The sequence below is a fragment of the Polypterus senegalus genome, chromosome 3, assembly GCF_016835505.1.
Source record: "Polypterus senegalus isolate Bchr_013 chromosome 3, ASM1683550v1, whole genome shotgun sequence".
In the NCBI taxonomy this organism is placed as follows: domain Eukaryota; kingdom Metazoa; phylum Chordata; class Cladistia; order Polypteriformes; family Polypteridae; genus Polypterus; species Polypterus senegalus.
This window is the reverse complement of record NC_053156.1, coordinates 90647074-90666533: the sequence shown is the minus strand read 5'-3', so window position 1 is coordinate 90666533 and position 19460 is coordinate 90647074. Positions and strand designations below refer to the sequence as shown.

The 19460-nt window shown below is 37.7% G+C and overlaps 1 protein-coding gene across 1 annotated transcript in view; it reads left to right on the top strand.

Moving 5' to 3' along the window:
• LOC120525368 (PC3-like endoprotease variant B) overlaps nucleotides 1-19460 on the top strand; it is a 535535-nt gene that overhangs the window by 493378 nt on the left and 22697 nt on the right. The window contains exons 13-14 of the mRNA XM_039747601.1: nucleotides 10644-10813; nucleotides 15838-16014. Of these exons, the coding sequence (XP_039603535.1) occupies nucleotides 10644-10813; nucleotides 15838-16014 (347 nt within the window). The remainder of the gene's footprint in view (nucleotides 1-10643; nucleotides 10814-15837; nucleotides 16015-19460) is intronic.

Below are 19460 nucleotides of genomic sequence, written 5' to 3'. Positions count from 1 at the left end.
CATTTGACCTCCATTTAATTCTTTAAATCACACTGTATTTGTAGATGGTCTGCTCTAGGAAGATTTGAAGCTGTACCACACTCTATTTCTTAATGATTGATTTAACTGGACTCCAAGGGTAATTCAGTGACTTGGATATTTTCAGTCTCCATCTCCTGACTTGTGTCTTTTAAACACCTTTTCGCAGAGTTACTTAGAGTGTAATTCATTATGTAGGTTAGGCCATAATACTAACTCACCACAAGCTGGACCCTCTAGATACAGCAACATTCATATTAAAAACAACTGAAAGGTAATGACAGGTGATCTACATTTATTTACATATTAATTTATTTAAAAGCAAGTAACATTTCATACAATCAAGTCAAGCTTAACAAAACTCAATTCAAAACCCACCCAAAGAAAGAGAGGAAGGTAAACAGCCAAGGTTAAACTTTAAGAGAAGAAAAGAGGGAGGCGAATCCTTTTCCCCGATATAAAAGCCTATTCTAAAATGTTATTGATTTGATCCTGCCAGGTTTTTAAAAAGTTTGGAACCAACCCTCTAAGTAAGAATTTGACTTTTTCCAATTTCAAATAGTATATAACATCAGTTACCCACTGATTTAAAAGAGGTGGTCTAAGATTCTTCCATTTGAGCAAGATAAGTCAATTTGCCAGTAGTTGTTTGTCCTTCTCCACTTTAAGCCCACCTGAGAGTACACCAAACACAGCTGTTAGTGGATTAGGAGGGATTGTGATACCAAGGCTGTATGAAAGGCATTTAAAGATTTTGGTCCAGAATGATGTGGCCCATTGAGGCTGGAGCTCAACTGCAACATTCACAGGTTGGATCTTGCCCTGGAAACATTTTGGACAATTTTAAATGAGACAGATATTCTTGAAGAAAGATTTTGTTAAATAATTGTATGCTTTGTGCATATGGAGCTCGAGTGAATTCTGTGCATAGCTGCCTTCCACTCCTTTTCTGAAATGTTGAGTAAGAGATCTTTTTCCCACTGTATTCTTGGATCTTTGAAAGGAAGGGACTATATTGTCTGAGTGTCTGAGTCATCACAACTGATCAGTATTTCTTCTGGAATAGAAATAGGTGGGAGGTGAGGAAAATTGGGCAGATTTTGTTTAGCAAAGTTTCTAATTTGAAAATTGTGGAAAAATTGTGTTGATGGGGAGCTAAATTTGGAGTGTAATTGTTCGTAGGATGAAAAGATATTATCTATATACAAATCTCTAAATGATTTAATCATGTATATTTTACAAACATTAAAAGCTATGTAAGTTTGAGAGGGTGGGAAGAGGGATATCATGTAGAATTGCCACAGATAAAAGCATGGGAAGATGTCCAGTCTAACATTGTGTGCTAGAGAGTTTACTGGAAAAAGTACACTTTTATTCAAACTAATCTGAGTTCAAATATCATTTGAAATTCTACTAGTGCTGTTAGGACTGCTGCCATGGAATTTTCTGGGTCTGATATATACAGTACCATATCATCTGCATATATAGTGATATTTTCAACTGCTCTGATTATCCCTTTTATCTCAGATGCATTTTGAAAGTGAACAGCCAATGGCTCAATGGCGATTGCAAAGAGCAGAGGTGTATGACGATGTGGGTTCCGCTCTATGCTCCCATCTTGCTTCTGGAAGCTCTGAACCTGACACCGTTGGTAATGTCACTGATGAGCTGGAGATTGAGGCACAACAATGAAGCAAGGGAATGGTGCAAAAAGTGCAAAAGTGCTTTTATTTAAAACAGCAACAAAACCAAAACAAAATGTCCAAATTAAAGTTCAATGCATCAAAGTTAATAATAAATAATCCATAAAAACCAGTGAATTGTGGAGGTTAAAAACACACTAGAAAAAAATCCTTTAAAAACAACAAGGTTAAAACAATGGCTGGAAGCAGACTTTTAAAACAAAGCATGGTGCCTTCTTTTACTGGTGACTCCCCTGCTTCTCCCATCCAGGCTATGCACCAGGGCAGTCACCCTACACGCAGCTGACCTTCTTCACAGTACTGGTCTGGTGACCTTTCCGATCCCTGGCTCTGGTTCTGCTCACCCAGACCGACACTTGGGCTCCCCAGCGACCAGGACGCTCATGCAGGGGCTTACACTTCCCAAGACCCCGACTCCCGCTGCCTTTGCTGCAGCGACCCAACCTTCTCCCGGTCACTCCTGCTCCAAACAAGTGCTCTGCAGGAGCGACTACTACCATCGGCCTTCGGGTGCTGGCCAAACTGCCCACTCGGGCTTGCCTCTCCCAGCTGCTTGCGAACGGCGCGAGTCTGCACTCACTCGCTTCTCTCTCACTGGCTTTCTGCGTCCTGCTTCCTTCTTCTCCATTAACCTCCCGTTCTTTTTTTTCTTTCCCCCCTAGCTGCCTCGCGCTTCTATTATTTATCACGGGGAGGCGGATCAGGTGTGGCAATTAGCAGCTCCCGGCATCAATTGCAGATGCAGACGACTCCTCACCTGTGCACTTAAATGAGGGCCGTCCGCATCCCGAATCCCCCGGGAACCGCTTCGGCCACATTACCACACCTCTCTCTAAGCCCCAAGTGCGGGGACTATTTATTTAAAAAGTGGCCTTTTAGACTTGAGCTGTGGACCTGCTACACTACAACGTGACTGGGGCATCCTCTATGTTCTAGTTTGAAGTAGTCTGAGATAGTGTTGTTAATACAAACTGAAGCTTCTGGACTGGTATACAGTAGTTTCAACCATTCACATATGTTCAGGCCAAACCCACATTTGTGCTATGTGTTGATGAGGTAGTCCCATTCAACCATGTCAAATGCTTTTTCTGCATCCAAAAATAATAAGAACTCTGGGGTGTTAGACTTTATGTGAGAACATATTACATTAAACACTGAGTCAAAGATTGGAAGCAAAGTGTCTGCCTTTAATAAATCCAGTTTGGTCTTGTGATATCACCGAAGAAAGCACTTTCTCAGTCCTTCTTGCTAGAACTTTGGAAAGTATTTTAACATTGTTATTCAGATGTGATCTCCATTTAACTAATGATGCAACATCTAAAACCAGTTGCGATCAATTATATTGTGCTTTATGTTTTTAACTAATTTAGACTACTTTGCTGGTTTGTTTCCACTCTGACATTAAAGAGTCTTTTTTATCAATCAGTTTTAAAAAAATAAATTAAATCTTCTGAAATTCAATGTTGTGTAATAAAAAAAAAATTTGGAAACTTCCAAGGGGTGAATACTCTTTTAGGTACAATATATCACCCATTGTTTAGAAAACACAGCTTTGAAATATTTACTGCATAAGTACAGTTCCATTGTCTTTCTACTTTTGTATGTCTTATTTATTTCAATAATTGCTGGTTAAGTCTCTCTTAAACTTTACAAATAATAATATGATTATCTATTTTAACTTTTCACTTTTATATTACTACAGCTACTGCAAGTTTGTATTTTTTATTAGCTTATTCTTCTACTTGAGTTTGATTTGCTGTCATATATATATATATATATATATATATATATATATATATATACTGCTTTCAAGTTATTTTACACTTTCTGAAAAATTACAACTGTTCATGAATTACACTATTTTGACTTAACTTACAATAAAAAGGGTTCCCTTAAGTTGACAATTTAACCCTTCAAGGCAAATCTACAAATTAGCCTGGAAATTCCTGTTTTTTTTTATTGTAGTTATTCGGACAGTTTCTATAAGACTATTGAATATTTGGATATATTGTAAGTAAATCTGTCATTTCTTAAAGTCGTTTACTACAACTGATGCTGTAGTCAAGAAATCAATGTAGTCATGCATGTGCCTTCACCTGGGGAAAATTTGTAATAAAACCTAGTAATTTTGCAATTTCAGTACATTTTACATGAGCATATACTTTTGCATTTTATTCCAGTGTTATACCTTTTTTTGGCTTAATGTATATTTTCTAAATAGTCCATATAGTTATCTTCATTCCTTTTATTTAGGAACATTGATACATTTTGATACGCTTTGGCAATTCATCCATCCATCCATCCATTATCCAACCCGCCATATCCTAGCTACAGGGTCACAAGGGTCTGCTGGAGCCATTCCCAGCCAACACAGGGTGCAAGGCAGGAAACAAACCCCGGGCAGGGCCTAGCCCACCACAGGCTTTGGCAATTCAGTTTGTTTTTAATCATTTTATCTTTGAAATCAATGACTTATAGTCTGTTTTGTTTTTTTCCTTACCTTTGCTGCACTGGTGGATATTTTTGTTATGTTTTACTTAGGTTACACATTTTTTGGAAATTATTAATCATTATTCTATCTTCAAAAACATACATGATTTGAATTGCCCTAACTGAACTAAATTTTTTTGATGCCATTTGTTTTTTGATTTCAAATATTTTGAATTTTGTAAAGGTTCAACACTGTCTATATTTTTAATTTTATTGCAATTATTGCAGTAAAAGTGGTTAATATTTAACCTCTAACTTAATTCTGTTCTTATTTATTTGCTTCAGTATTTTTAGCACTTCCATGTGGATTTTTCCTTTAAGTTAAGAATGTGGACATTATTCTAAATAACTATTCTAAATATGTGGATTCTGAGCTTATCTGTTATTTAACCCCATATTTAATTCCATTCTCAGTTACTTGTTGTAATACTTTCACGAGAATTGCATGATGTTTGTTTTTCCTTTGCATTGAATTTTCATAAGAGATAACAATGTTTAGTTTTTGGAGCATTATTCTACAAAACAAGTGTTCATGTTAAAAATAAGCACGTTTATTCATTGGGTTTTGTTCCCTTACAAAAAATTATCAACAGGAAAAAAAAATTTTAATTGATTGGTTTAATCTATTTTTATTTACCTCACTGTTTTACAGTTTTAAATAATTTTTTTTTAACCTTCAACATGATTTATTGCTTATTCGTAATTAATCCATCTATTGATTATAAACCCCAAATTAAAGCAATTCTGGGTTACAGAATTACTTTACTGAATATTTATCCATCGCTGGGAACACTTTTGGACACACTTGACCTGTCTGGAGTGCCCGGTTAACCTAGTCAAAGTGAACTTTATTGTTATCTCAACCATATACAAGTATACAGATAGACGAAATTGCAAAACTAAGGGTCCACAGTGTAACAACATGAAGTGCAAATAATAAATTGAAAATAAATTAAAAATACAATTAAAATTAAAATTTAAAATTAAAACACAAACAAGACAAGACATTGTGCAAAGATAAGACAAAGAAGTAGCAGCAATACTGACGTGTAGTAAGCAATATGAACACTGATGCAAATGTATGGTATTTGCCATCTAGATACATAAAAATAGTCATGATATGTAATGGTCAATAGATATGTAAAATAAAAAATAAATAAATCATTGATATAGATAATAGAGAAATTATCAGTGTATGATAATAGTTGTTTAAGACATGTGTAAACAATGACAGGTCAGAATTTTTCACTGTAGAAGGATATCAAGAATGTCAAAATACTTAAAGGTCAGTATGAGATTTTCAGTTCTTTTTTACATGCACATTAGTCTTTGCAGGAAAGTGACTTGCATGTATAAAAGTTCTGTGTCAGTGGGTTTTTAGAGGTGGTTGAGGCAGTGTGGAAGATCCCAGGGGTCAGCATGGTGTTAAGGAGTCTGACAGCTTGTGGGTAAAAACTATCCTGCAGCCTGGCAGATCTGGCTCTGAAGCTGCAGTATCTTCTCTTGGATGACAAAAGTGTGAAAAGTCCATGTGAGGGGTGTAAGGGGTCCTGCACAATGCTGCAGGCCTTGTGGACACTGCATTTGTAAAATATGTCCTGCAGTGAAGGGAGAGGCACCCCAATAATGTTCTCTGCTGTCTTCACTATCCTTTGCAGGCGCTTGCGGTCGGATATGTTGCAGTTGCTATACCAGACAGTGATGCAGCTGGTCAGAACACTCTCAAGGGTGCCTCTGTAGAACATGGTAAGGATGGAAGGGGGAAGACATGCTCGCTTCAGCCACCTCAGGAAGTGTAGTCTCTGCTGGGCTTTCTTGATTAGTGATGAGGTGTTATGCATCACCGTAAGTTCCTCAGTTATGTGCACACAGAGGAACTTGGTACTCCTAACAGTCTCCACATCTAAACCGTTGATGCTGAGTGGGATGTGGGCAGGATGTGATTTTCTGAAGTCCATTATTATCTCTTTTGTCTTGTCGACATTGAGAGATAGATTGTTGTCTTCACACCATGTGGACAGCTGTTCCACCTCATCTCTGTATGCTGTTTCATCATCCCTGCTTATCAGTCCCATCACCATCTTATTATCTGCAAACTTGTGGTTGGTGTTGTGCGTGGTTATACAGTCGTGAGTCAGCAGGGTGAAGAGCAGTGGACTAAGCACACAGCCCTGCGGCGCTCCAGTGGTCAGTGTGATGTTGCTGGAAATGTTGCAGCCCATCCAAACTGACTGGGGCCTCTCTGTCAGGAAATCCAGGACCCAATTGCAGAAGGTCATGTTCAGGCCCAACCTGCTCAGTTTTACAGCCAGCTTTTGAGGGATGATTGTGCTGAAGGCAGAGCTAAAGTCTATGAATAGCATCCTGACATATGTGTCTTTTTTATCTAGTTGTGTCATGGAGAGGTGAAGGGCAGAGCATATGGCATCCTCAGTTGACCTGTTTGAGCGGTATGAAAACTGAAGAGGGTCAAAGGAGGCAGGGAGATTAGTCTTTATGTGTGACGTGACCAACCTTTCAAAGCACTTCATGATGATTGGCGTGAGTGCAACTGGTCAGTAGTCATTCAAGTATGTCACTGATGACTTCTTCGGCACTGTTATGATGGTGGTCGACTTGAAGCATGCTGGGACTCACGACTGGCTCAGAGATGTGTTGAAGATGTCTGTGAGGACACCAGCCAGTTGACTGGCACATTCTTTGAGCAGACGACTAGGTATGTTTTAAGGTCCTGCAGCCTTGCGTTAATTGACTCTGGATAGAGTCCTCTTCACATCAGTTATGGAGAGACAGAGTGCCTAGCATGCACATCTTTGTTTTGGAGCAAAGTCCTGAGTACCTGAGGAAAACCAACATAGGCACAGGAAGACTGAGCTTAACCTAGATCAGGGGTTCCCAAATATTTGCAAGCCAAGGCCCACAGCAGGATCTTGGATTTTTGCTTACTGCTTACTGTTACTAGTAGTCACACAGCATGATTTTGGATAACAGTAGACTTGTTCTTGACACATATATGATTAGATGTTGTGTGATATCGGGAGTTCTTACCTTCTTTTCCTTAGCATACCTCATCCAGGAATTGAATGCTATAAAATACCACAGTTTGTTCTTACAATTCTTAGGTCTTGGTCTTAAATTGTTAAGTACTGAACTCTTGTATGTCAGAAAAAACTAAGGGTGATGTTTCTTCAACCCCAATCCCTAATACTGCATTTTGGAATTTTAACAAATGATTATCATTTTTACATCCACACCATGTTATTTTTTGTGTATTTTTTAATTTTTCTCAATGTTTTTTTAATTAATTTTTTTTTTAATGAAGAATAGTAGTTTGGAGTTCTAAAGCACTTTGAGCTACATTGTTTGTAAGAAAATGTGCTATATAAATAAATGTTGTTATTATTTGACGTGGAGTAAAAAGTAGAAAGCATGACATTTCCATATTTCTAATTTACAAAAATGATACAGTTACATATGAATTCAGATCAAAAGAAGTATTTGCAAGACATATACTGCTTCAGGTCAAACAAAGAGCAAAATAAGTCAAAGTCAATGTGAAGGCTGAATCTGCTTCTTGGCTGCATAGTTCTGTTTCTAGGTTCTCCCTGTTCCTGTGTTCAACTTTTAAGGAAGAAATCATGATCCTGAGCATTAACAATTCTATCCAAACCAAAAGCTTTTCACTGTTGCTTAATATTAGCAAACAATAAAATTAAATGTTAGTTATGTTTATTTTATTATTAATTATTGTTAACTTTTGTTTTTGGCCTTCCTTGTGCACTCTTCTACATTAGTTTAACAATTCCTACAACTGTTATAAAATTATAGCACACTAAACTTTTTACTAAAACTAAAATATTGTAATGTTGGTAGACTGGACCTGACAGATGCACATGCACACGCTACAAACTTCATGTTGGATAGTTGAGGTCTGGAGAAAGAGAACAGTCACCTATTAAGATGCTCTTTTAAGCAAAAGATCCCCGGTTTTGACATTTTCCAGGCAATCTCGATTCTGGCATAAATAAATTAGATAGGATAGGAGATAGGGAGGAAGAAGGTGGTATTATGTCGGAGTTCATATAAGCAGAAGGAGTCTTTGAATTGGCATGGGTGGTGGGCAAGGAAGAGGAGAATGAGATGGGGTGAGTGAGATGTGAGTGAAGTCTTGCAGCAGGAACATTGTGAGACAGAGCAGAGTCATGGAATTGAAGTGAAGCAGAGCATGGAGGCACAGGTTCAGTCGCTGTGCAAACCCAAAGCTCCATTCAATAATTACATTAATATGGGACAACTTTAAAGCAGTAATTGAAGAACATTTTTAGTTATAATTATTTTAAAAATACATGAGATCATTTATAGACAATCTTAAACAATTGATTTCATTCTTTTTTTTAGAATGTCAACCTCAACAGGACTGCTGTGGTCCCCAGTTTGAAAACCTCTGTCCTACAGGATTCAAACCCAGGGGTCTGTAATTGTGAGGCCATAGGGCTAATCAAGGTGGCACCCTTAATTAATTATAACAACATAAACTATCCTGATCCAATTCAATGTCAGGATTGTATTGTTCTGTTATTTAGTAGAAAGGAACCTATGCTGGACAGTACATCAATCCACTGCTGGAGCCACTCACTCACACCACCCAGCACAGTTAATTTATATGAGCCAGAGCAGGATTCAAACTCAGGGTACTGGTTTCTTGAGGGAACAATACTAACCACTGTCTCATAGGAAATCCTTCTTTTATAAATAATGCATAGTTATGTAATAGACATCCTCATATCTTGGAAGTAATAGTTTTTTTGTACTTGCACTAAAATGCACTGTTGGAATATTCTAGAACTTGGGCTTTTATTCTGAACAGTTACTTCTTTAAAGCAATCCACTTTCAGACTATTACTATTTCTTTGTCCTGTTTTCCCTTTAGACTTTCTTCCCAGTAAGTCATTTTTTTCATCTGCATTTGGTTTACAGTTTCTCAGAATCGTTTTGTTTATTCTTTTCACAGATTATATTACTCCTTGTCCAGTCTCCTTTCTTGGTGTTTGAAGTAACCTCTACTTTAAATATAATGTATCTGTGTGGTACAGATCACAGCCAAGGTCCTGTAAATCTGTGTTCATCTTTCTTGATCTCTAAAGTCTTACCAGCACATGAACAAAGCTGGTAGCAACACAAAGAACACTACATTGTTGATTGCTTCTTGTAGCCATTCAATCTGTTCTTGTACTGACAGCTTTCCTTTAATTACTCTAGTCCATGTTATTTGTTGCAATGCATATAATGGCATGTAGACCCAAACTGGCCTACTCAACAGTTGTTCAAACACCCTGAAAGGGAATTGTCTTCCATTCTGTCAGCATGATATACAAGACTCCCTGTTGCTTATGTTAACCTGTATTCAGCCACCCATAAAACAGCAATCCACTATAACAACTTTCTTCTTCCTAGTTAGGAGTTTAACTCCCCAGTTGGGTGATTGTCAGTGCTTCCTGTTACTCTACAGATGACTTGCTGACCTGCTCCTTGAGGAGTTGTTAACTTTTAAACCATTGTAACTGGTGGAAATAATGTGTTAAACAAGAATTTATTTATTTATATATATATATACTGTGTGTGTACCTCAATTTTTCATGGCATTATATATATATATATATATATATATATATATTGTGGAGCCGGCCCGGACACAGACAGACAGACATGTTGTTTTCCACCACCACACCTTTATTTACAACCATATTTACAAATTATTTGTCACTCAGACTCAGTACGTGCACAATACCAACCCCAACACACAGTCCTGGCCACTTAATGCCTTCTTCTCCGGGCCGCCTCCACACTCCTCTCATTCCTCGTCCTTCTTCCACCCGACTCCAGCCTTGAATGAAGGGAGATGGCCACTTTTATCCATGTCCCAGATGAGCCTCCATGTGTTTCCGACACTCCCCGTTGGCCACGTCCCAGCGTGGCGGAAGTGCCGGCTGTTCTCCCGGCAGCTCACCGGGTGTCCTTTTAAGTCTTCCCCCCAGCACTTCCGGGTGTGGCGGAAGTGCTGAGGTAACAGGTCCTCAAGGCATTGAGGCGCCTCCTGGCGGTGACCACGGGCCCCTGCAGGGTGGGGCTTCCATGCCCTTAACCCGTGGCCCCTAAAGCAACCAGGGCGGCGGCCCCCACGTGATCCAGGGTAGGCGCAGACCCACATCCGGTCGTTCACGGCATCCCGGCCGGGTCGTTGACCCTGGCATCCCTGACATATATATATATACAATGTGTGTATACCTAAGTATATATATATATATATATAAAATGCCATGAAAAATTAATAGAGGTACACAGAGTTTTCTAAATTACAACAGTAAAAACAAGATAAATCTTGGCTCTGTGATGTGTATCTTTAATTGTTTCAGTTACTGCTTACTTCTGCAGATGAAAAACTACAAACTCTGGTTTCCATGGGCGTCTCTTTTAAACTCAAAGTTGGTAGAAAAGAATTACAAAGTGAGACTACTCAACAAGATCTCATCCAAGAAGAATTTGAAGCTGAGAACATGAATAAGGTCAATGTGAATGACATACCTGTAATGCCTAAACAAAAGGTAAGATGTCAACCTCAAGTGTATTTATTAAAAATGATTGTGAACACTTTGTTTTGTAAGTGAAGATTAATGCATTGCATCGTCTCTCAGCTGCAACAAAACAGAGATATCATTCCCTTTTCAATTTACATACATTTCCATGTCTCAAATAATAATCAATTAGGCTCTTTGTACTATTCCTTCAATTCTGCTTACTGTAACAGAATCTGTATGTGTCTATTTTTCACTCTATACATAGCAAGTCTTTTTAATTGAAGTCTTGGAAAAATTATCCCTTTTTTTTTAATTTTCAAGGCAACATTATTTTACTTTTGTCTCAGTGCCTGCGAAGGAAAAAAACAAAAATTATAAACAATAAAATATGATTAATCTCATTTTATATTAACTATTCTATGACCCAATGAAAAAAAAACATTTATTATATGAAGTACGGTTGACACACCACTGTAATAAGTCTGCTCTTTAAACCCTGGGCATCGTGACACACCCAAATCTGTTCTGTTTATTTACATGGATTTAAAAGGCAGTAATAATTGCAGGAACTATACAAAGTAGCAAAGGAAAACTGACATTGCAAAGCAATTCCTACCATCTCTCCGAGCTGTTCTCGTACTATCTGGTGTTGTGTTGGTATGCTTCGATGGTCTGTTTTCATTTTATAATATTATTAATAATGAAAATCAACTATTTAAAATATTAATTTTTCTTGGATTGTGGCAAAATTTCACATTCTCTTCTGCCTCACGGGTCCAGCATCCTAGGTTCAAATTCAGTGCCTAGTTGTCCATGTGGAGTTTTAACATTTCCCCATGTCTGTGTGAGGTTACCTCCAGATATTTTCCCTCAGTCACAAAGGCCTGTTGATGTTGTTACTTGGCAACTCTTAACTGGCCCTTTGTGACTGCAAGTGTGAGTGTGGCTCATTCCTAACTTGTGCCCAATTTGGCTAGGAGTGGCACTGGTCTCTTGAAACACTAAATTGGATTGTGTGAGTCTGAAAATAATATTTTATGTTGTTCATTTCTCTTTCTTGTATTTTTTTCATCTTTGGCATTAAAGAAGATGGTATACTGTAAGTGACATTTTGAATAATTTGAAATTATGACAGTTGGCTGTTACCATTATTATCTACTACATTAAAAAACCTCTACTGTGAGAGTGTATGTGTGTGTCTGGTCCCTCCAAGCAATATGAGTGGTCAATTTGACTTTGGTATAATTGGTCAGTTTTGCTTTGTTTGCTCTGTCAAATGCAATTCACAGTGGAAGTGTCAGGCAAGAGAGATTGGGACACACAAGGATACTGAGGACAGGCATAGAAGGAACACTGAGAGTAAACTTCAAAGATGGGAGTTATTTGCAAGAATACAAAGGATATTTTTACAGCAGATAATGGGGGGCATCTACTATTGGCAGTGGTCAGAAAGCAGACAGCAGACAAACAAAGTGCCTCAAAATGATAAAGAATGAGAAGCAGTCAACATGGGAATGCACTTGAGAGGGGGCGCTCTGGGCAAGAGAGGCTGAGATACATGATGATACCGAAAAAAGGCATAGAAGCAATGCTAACATTACAGAAGACAAGAGATATCAAATATTTTTAAATTAATTCTATTACAAGAAATGCAGCTAGCTATTATTATTACTTTTAATAATTATTTTAATGCATTATAATTATTATAATTAATAAACAATACTCCTTATATTAGAACTACAACCTCAATTCCATTAAAGTTGGCACTGGGGTAACAAAAGGCTGGAAAAGTAGTGGTACTAAAAAGAAACGGCTGAAGGAACATTTTGCAGCTATTTAGGTGAATTGGCCACAGGTCAGTAACATTATTGGGTATAAAAAGAGCATCTTAGAGAGGCAGAGGTTCACCAATCTTCAACAAACTCAATGGTGGAACAATTTCAGAGTAATGTTCCTCAATGTAAAATTGTAAAGACTTTGAATATCTCATCATCTACAGCACATAATATCATTAAAAGATTCTATGACTCTGGAGAAATCTCTGTGTGCAAGGGACAAGGCCAAAAATCAGTATTGGTTGCCCGTGATCTTCAGGCCCTCAGGTGGCTCTGCATTAAAAACAGGCCTGATATTGTCATGGAAATCACTGCCTGGGCTCAGGAATATTTCCAGAAATCATTGTCTATGAGCTCAGTTTGCCGTGCCATCCACAAATTCTGGTTAAAGCTCTATCATGAAAAGAAGAAGCCATATGTGAACATAATCCAGAAATGCGACCGTCTTCTCTGGGTCAAAGCTCATTTGTGGGCAGATGAATCAAAATTTGAAATTCTTGTTAGAAAACATGGATGCTGCATCCTCTGGACTACAGAGGAGAGGGACCATCCGGCATGTTATCAGTGGTCATTTCAAAACCCTGCATCTCTGATGCCATGGGGGTACATTAGTGCCTATGGATTTGACAGCTTGCATATGTGGAAAGGCACCATCAATGGTGAAAGGTATAAAAAGGTTTTAGAAGAATGTATATTCCATCCTGATGACGTCTGTTTCAGGGAAGGCCTTGCATATTTCAGCAAGACAATGCTAAACCACATACTGCATCTATTACAACAGCATGGCTTCATTATAGAATAGTCTGGGTGCTGAACTAGCCTTCCTACTGTTGAAATTGAAAACATTTGGTGCATCATGAAATACAAAATACAAAAATAAAGACTCAGGACTGTCAAGCAGCTGGATTTATATATCAGATAAGAATGGTACAACATTCCTCTCCCAAAAGTCCAGCAACTGGTCTTCTCAGTTCCCAGACATTTACGGACTGTTGGTAAAAGAAGAGGGGATGCTATGCAGTGGTAAACATGGCACTGCCCCAACTTTTTTGAGACGTGTTGCTGCCATCAAATTCAAAATGTCTTTCTTCTTTTCTTAAAACCGTACACTTTCTCAGTTTAAACATTTGATATGTTTTCTGTGTTCTTTTCTGAATAAAATATGGATTTATGAAATTTGGAAATCATTGCATTCTGTTTTTATTTACATTTTATGCAGCCTCCCAACATTTTGAAATTGGGGTTGTATTTACTCCATTATAGAATTTCCACTGCTTTTTACTTGCTAATAAAATTTTATTTTTAGGTGGCTTTTATTATAAGGAAATACCTAAATTCAATCACTCTGATTAAAATACATGCAATACTTTACACATGTGCATGAAACCAGACCAGACTATATATGCTTCTGCCATTGCTAGGCCTGTAGGTTATATAGTATCAAAGTGACGTTCAATTTAACATATTATTAGGCAGTTATGTTTTGTGTGAATTTTAAAGAAAAGGTGATGCATGATGTCCATCCCAGAGGCATTCCTATATGGATCTGAAATAAAAGGAAAAAGGAAAAATAGATAAATCAATTCTCAACTAAGGAGCAAATAGGCCTCTCAAGCTGAGACAAAGCTTCTTTTTATCCTTTGGCATTATTTGATTGTTAGACAATGTAAAAAAATTACAGTGGTAAAAGACTTGTTTAGGAAATACTGTGCTCTACATTGATTCGAGGCTATATATTTGCTGCTGGGAGACTTTTCATAAAAGCTTTCAGAATATACTGAGTTATCTGTCATGAGGAAAACACAGCAGATTCTTTTATATTATATATTTACTCCCATTTATGAAAATGCTGAGAGCATATGAGAATGGTCATTTATCCTGATGATAAGAAAAATATTATATGTGAAGTATATTTTCCAGCTAATGTTCTGAATTGTTTCTAAAAAAAAATAAAATGAAGATATTCTAGTAGCTATACTACCTCCTCATTCTTATTGTCAAATCTTTTACCATTTTTAGAACCACTTAATATAATGCAGGGTCTTAGGGGACAAGTGCCTTTCCTAGTAGCACTGGAAACAAGGCAGAAGCCAGCCACTTAACATGGCACCAGACTGTCACTAGTTTCAGTTCATAAAAACCTAATACTAATGTCTTTGGGGACATGAGAGTAACACTGAAACATTCATACGGACAAGAAGTGAGCTTGGAGACTGCCTGTAGATAATGACCAGGCACAGGATTATAACCCAATATGCTGGATTCATGAGAGAGCAGTGCTAACAGCTTTGCCTCTGTGCTGTTTGCAAATTTCTGCAAATTTTCCCTGCAAGTATAGGTAGTTAACTAAACTATAATACATATCTAACAGATTTAACTGTAATATTGTCAATATTACATTATGTTATTGGGGTGGAGTTGTGACTCTGATGCTAGTGATTTGACCTGGCAATTGGTTGCCGGTTCGAATCCCATAAACACCAAAAGTGACTCAACTTCATTGGGCCCTTGAGCAAAGCTCTTAACCTGCTATTGCTCCGTCCTGGGTATGATGTTAATCTGCATCCAGCCCTGCATGTAGGCCCTCCAACCTGCGGGAAAAAACCTGGGGGTTGGTGGCAGAATTGGCAGTCCAGCCACCGTAAAAAACCTCACACTGTTCGATTCCATCTGAAGTAGTGTGGTGCTAAGGTGACACCCATTGTCATGGCTGCACTTGGGTCGTAATCTGGGATTCTGAGTTGGTTTGTCATGTTGTGGGTGCAGCAATGCACTTTATTAGCGTGTGCTCCTAACCTCTCTCTCTCCTCTTATCAATATGTATAAATTGTGGAAAAACCAAAAAAGGTTTTCTCTTTTGGCCCAAAGGAAAAAAAAACACTACATAGAATGTGATCACTGTAATATAGCTGCATTTTATTTATTTTTATTGAAAAAACATAACTTTCTAATGTTTTTAGTGGTACCAGTCCCGTTCTGAAATGGTAAAGCTAAGTGTTACTGATTTTTTAAATACTTTGACATTTATGAAGTGACAGAGGAAAGTTGTTTACAGTTTATCGCAGATTTAAATTGATTTTACAACTTAGGTCACAGTACAATAAAATTAACAATGAGCCAAAAACTCAAGATTTGACTTAGAATAGTATTACAGACATTAAAAAAGAAAGTAATGACTAAATGAATCATTATGTTTTTATTTTGTATTTACCACAGATATTAAAATCTCAGAATTTTTCCAGCATGGCTAAATCATTTGATCCTGTTGAATTTGACGATACAGATGGATCCAATTTTGGACCTCACTTAAAACTCTTGTGGAATACATTGAGAGATAAAGTTGAAACCTTGTGGTCTCAATATAAGTCACAGAACAGCAGGCTTTCTGTACAGGTAGGAACAAATCATTCAATGTTTTGAAACAATATATATAATCTTACATGTGTTTGGGCCATTTTCTGAAATGTTTCTTATTGTTTTATTCAATTTATACATAGTCAGTGTTTCTGTTTTATTTAGGAATTTTATTTGCAATGATTTTGTTTTCTTCGGCTAATAAATCTTTACATTAATATAACAAAATGCTCATTTATCTTGAGTTAAATTGAAGGCTGAGAAGGATGCTTACATGCTCTTGGTAGAAGGAATGTTAATTATACAAGAAATACAAGGAAGGAGACATTCTGGAAAACATTTAGTTGCTTAACTTGATGCAACCTTCTCATTGTCTAGACTAAGTGTTCCCAACCTGTGGAGTGAGATGGCATTTCAGGGGGAGCAACAAAGAGGAATGTTGTGTCACGATTCAACAAAATTAAGTGAGATGCGTTGTCCAGCTTTATAATGGATCTTGCAGTATGCTGTCAATTGTACATCATTTATTAAGGAGTGCTCCTGTTCTATGATATGAAAAGAATCAAGCATTGCCTGTGCAATTGTCACCTGTGAATGAGCCACAAAAATGCACATTCTTGTTGGTTCCTTGTTGTGGGTGGAGCATTCATTAGGTGAATAACTTTTTTAAGAGAAATTGGACCTTGCAATAATCTGTAGAGAAGGGCAAGGTCCAGTATTAATTTCTGTGCAAGCACTGATCATGAAACATCACAGATTTTTGAGGTCTGATTGACATTTTTGCCAGGGACTACAAGGGGGAGTGCTGCTTACACTCAGCCCATCTCACCTCCTGGAGGTCCTTACAGTAGTACAGCAATTTTAAACTGTGTAATGAGTGTTTTTGAACTGCAGTGCAGTTATCAAGGGATGAATCTAGTCAACTATGTTTTATTGCTTAGCAGCACGCCAGCAACCCTTGCTTCACGGAGATCTCCAATCCCTCAAACCCCTTAATCGTGTGCCATTTCTTCACAGTCAGGATACCCCAACCTCTGGAACATCAATCAAGTGCTTAAGCTTCATGGGCAACACACTTACAAAATTATTCATATTTATTAAGCTTACTTTATTGAGTTCAATTTGTTTACCCCTAGTACTGTATGTGATTCAATTTGTTCAAAAATTAGAAATTTTACTTTTTGATCTTTTTTGGGTTTTCCAACCATTTATAATTATCATCATCATTTGTTCTCTGCTTTTCATAGCTTTATTCTGTGTTTGGAGTACACTATCAGAACACAGAATATACGTATATGTGTGTGTATGTATATATATATATATATATATACAGTGGGTACGGAAAGCATTCAGACCCCCTTCAATTTTTCACTCTTTGTTATATTGCAGCCATTTGCTAAAATCATTTAAATTAATTTTTTCCCTCATTAATGTACACACAGCACCCCATATTGACAGACAAAAAAAGAATTTTTGAAATTGTTGCAGATTTATTAAAAAAGAAAAACTGAAATATCACATTGTCCTAAGTATTCAGACCCTTTGCTCAGTATTTAGTAGAAGCACCCTTTTGAGCTAATACAGCCATGAGTCTTCTTGGGAAAGATGCAACAAGTTTTTCACACCTGGATTAGGGGATCCTCTGCCATTCCTCCTTGCAGATCCTCTCCAGTTCTGTCAGGTTGGATGGTAAACATTAGTGAACAGCCATTTTTAGGTTTCTCCAGAGATGCTCAGTTGGGTTTAAGTCAGGGATCTGGCTGGGCCATTCAAGAACAGTCCTTCATTATTTTAGCTGTGTGCTTAGGGTCATTGTCTTGTTGGAAGGTAAACCTTCGGCCCAGTCTGAGGTCCTTAGCACTCTGGAGAAGGATTTTGTCCAGGATATCCCTGTACTTGGCCGCATTCATCTTCCCCTCGATTGCAACCAGTCGTCCTGTCCCTGCAGCTGAAAAACACCCCCACAGCAAGATGCTGCCACCGCCATGCTTCACTGTGGGGACTGTATTGGACAAGTGATGAGCAGTGCCTGGTTGTCTCCACACATACTGCTTATTTTTATATATTTTAAGCCCTTATAAACTCTCCCACACTGTTTATAAATATTCCCTGCAGTTATACAGCATAAACCCTTTGTATTCTCTTAGATATTAGGTAAGATTCATTGAAATTATATATGTAAACACACTGTTTATATACAGTAAAACCTAAATATTATTTTAAAGATATCGAGTGTCTCCGATATCACAGATGTTACATGTTATGTTTCAGCCATTACGATAGACAGGCCACCAGCAATAAATACGTACAATGCAAGAAAAATTGTATACAGTAAATGTGTGTACAGTGACACTAAACGTACATACATGTACTAAGTACTGTAAGTGGAAAATTAATTATGGTTACTCACCAACAATGACACGATGACTTGTCCGATAATGATGAGTTTAGTTTTACTGCACAACAAAGGAGAGCATTACAGCTCTTCTAAAGGAGCCTCTTTAGGCAACTGTGTAGCACCACTGTTGTTCTTCTTCTGGCAGTCTTCAATCCAAATCCCTAAAGCAGATTCCATCCAGACTACTGCCTTATTACATCCACTTACAACTCGTTTTGCACCCTGGTCAAAAGGACACTGCAGCAGTAGATCTTATATTCCTTTCCTACTTTTTTAAATAAATAGAATCGTAGCCCCATTGATGCCGTAATGGTGTCCTACAGCGGTGTAGCTTTTCCATTCCTTCAACATATCCAAAACTTTTAATTACCTTTTCAGCAATCGTTAACATCTTCCATTGGCACTTGGGCACAGCCCCTGAAGCAGTAGCAGGAGCAGATCGTTTTGGAGCCATAATGAATGGCTTGACTATGCACAAAGATAAACACAAAAGAGCACAAAAGTTAACTCTTTACACAGCAAAGCACGTTGATGCTGAATGAGCGAGACGAGACTTCCTGGTTAACGCAGCGGAATCGAATTTGGCGCTCCGTCGCTGAGCCATTCAGCACATATGAACTTAACTGCGTGCTCTGATTGGTTAGCTTCTCAGCCATCCTCCAATAGCGTCCCTTGTATGAAATCAACTAGGGAAACCAACTGAGGAAGCATGTACAGGAAGTAAAAAGACCCATTGTCCGCAGAACCCGCGAAGCACTGAAAAATCCGTGTTATATATTTAGATATGCTTACATATAAAATCCGCGATAGAGTGAAGCTGCGAAAGTCGAAGCGCGATATAGCGAGGGATTACTGTATACAGTATATATATACATATATACATATATACTCGGCAAAAAAAGAAACGCCCTCTGACTTTCAACTGTTTTTACTTTCAGTAAACTTAATGTGTAAATATTTGTATGAACAGTAAAAGAGTCAACACCATAAGACATAAACTAAAAATGTTTCACAATGTGTCCCTGAATGAAGGGAGGCTCAAAATCAAAAGTACCAGTCAGTATCTGCTGTGGCCACCAGCTGCTTG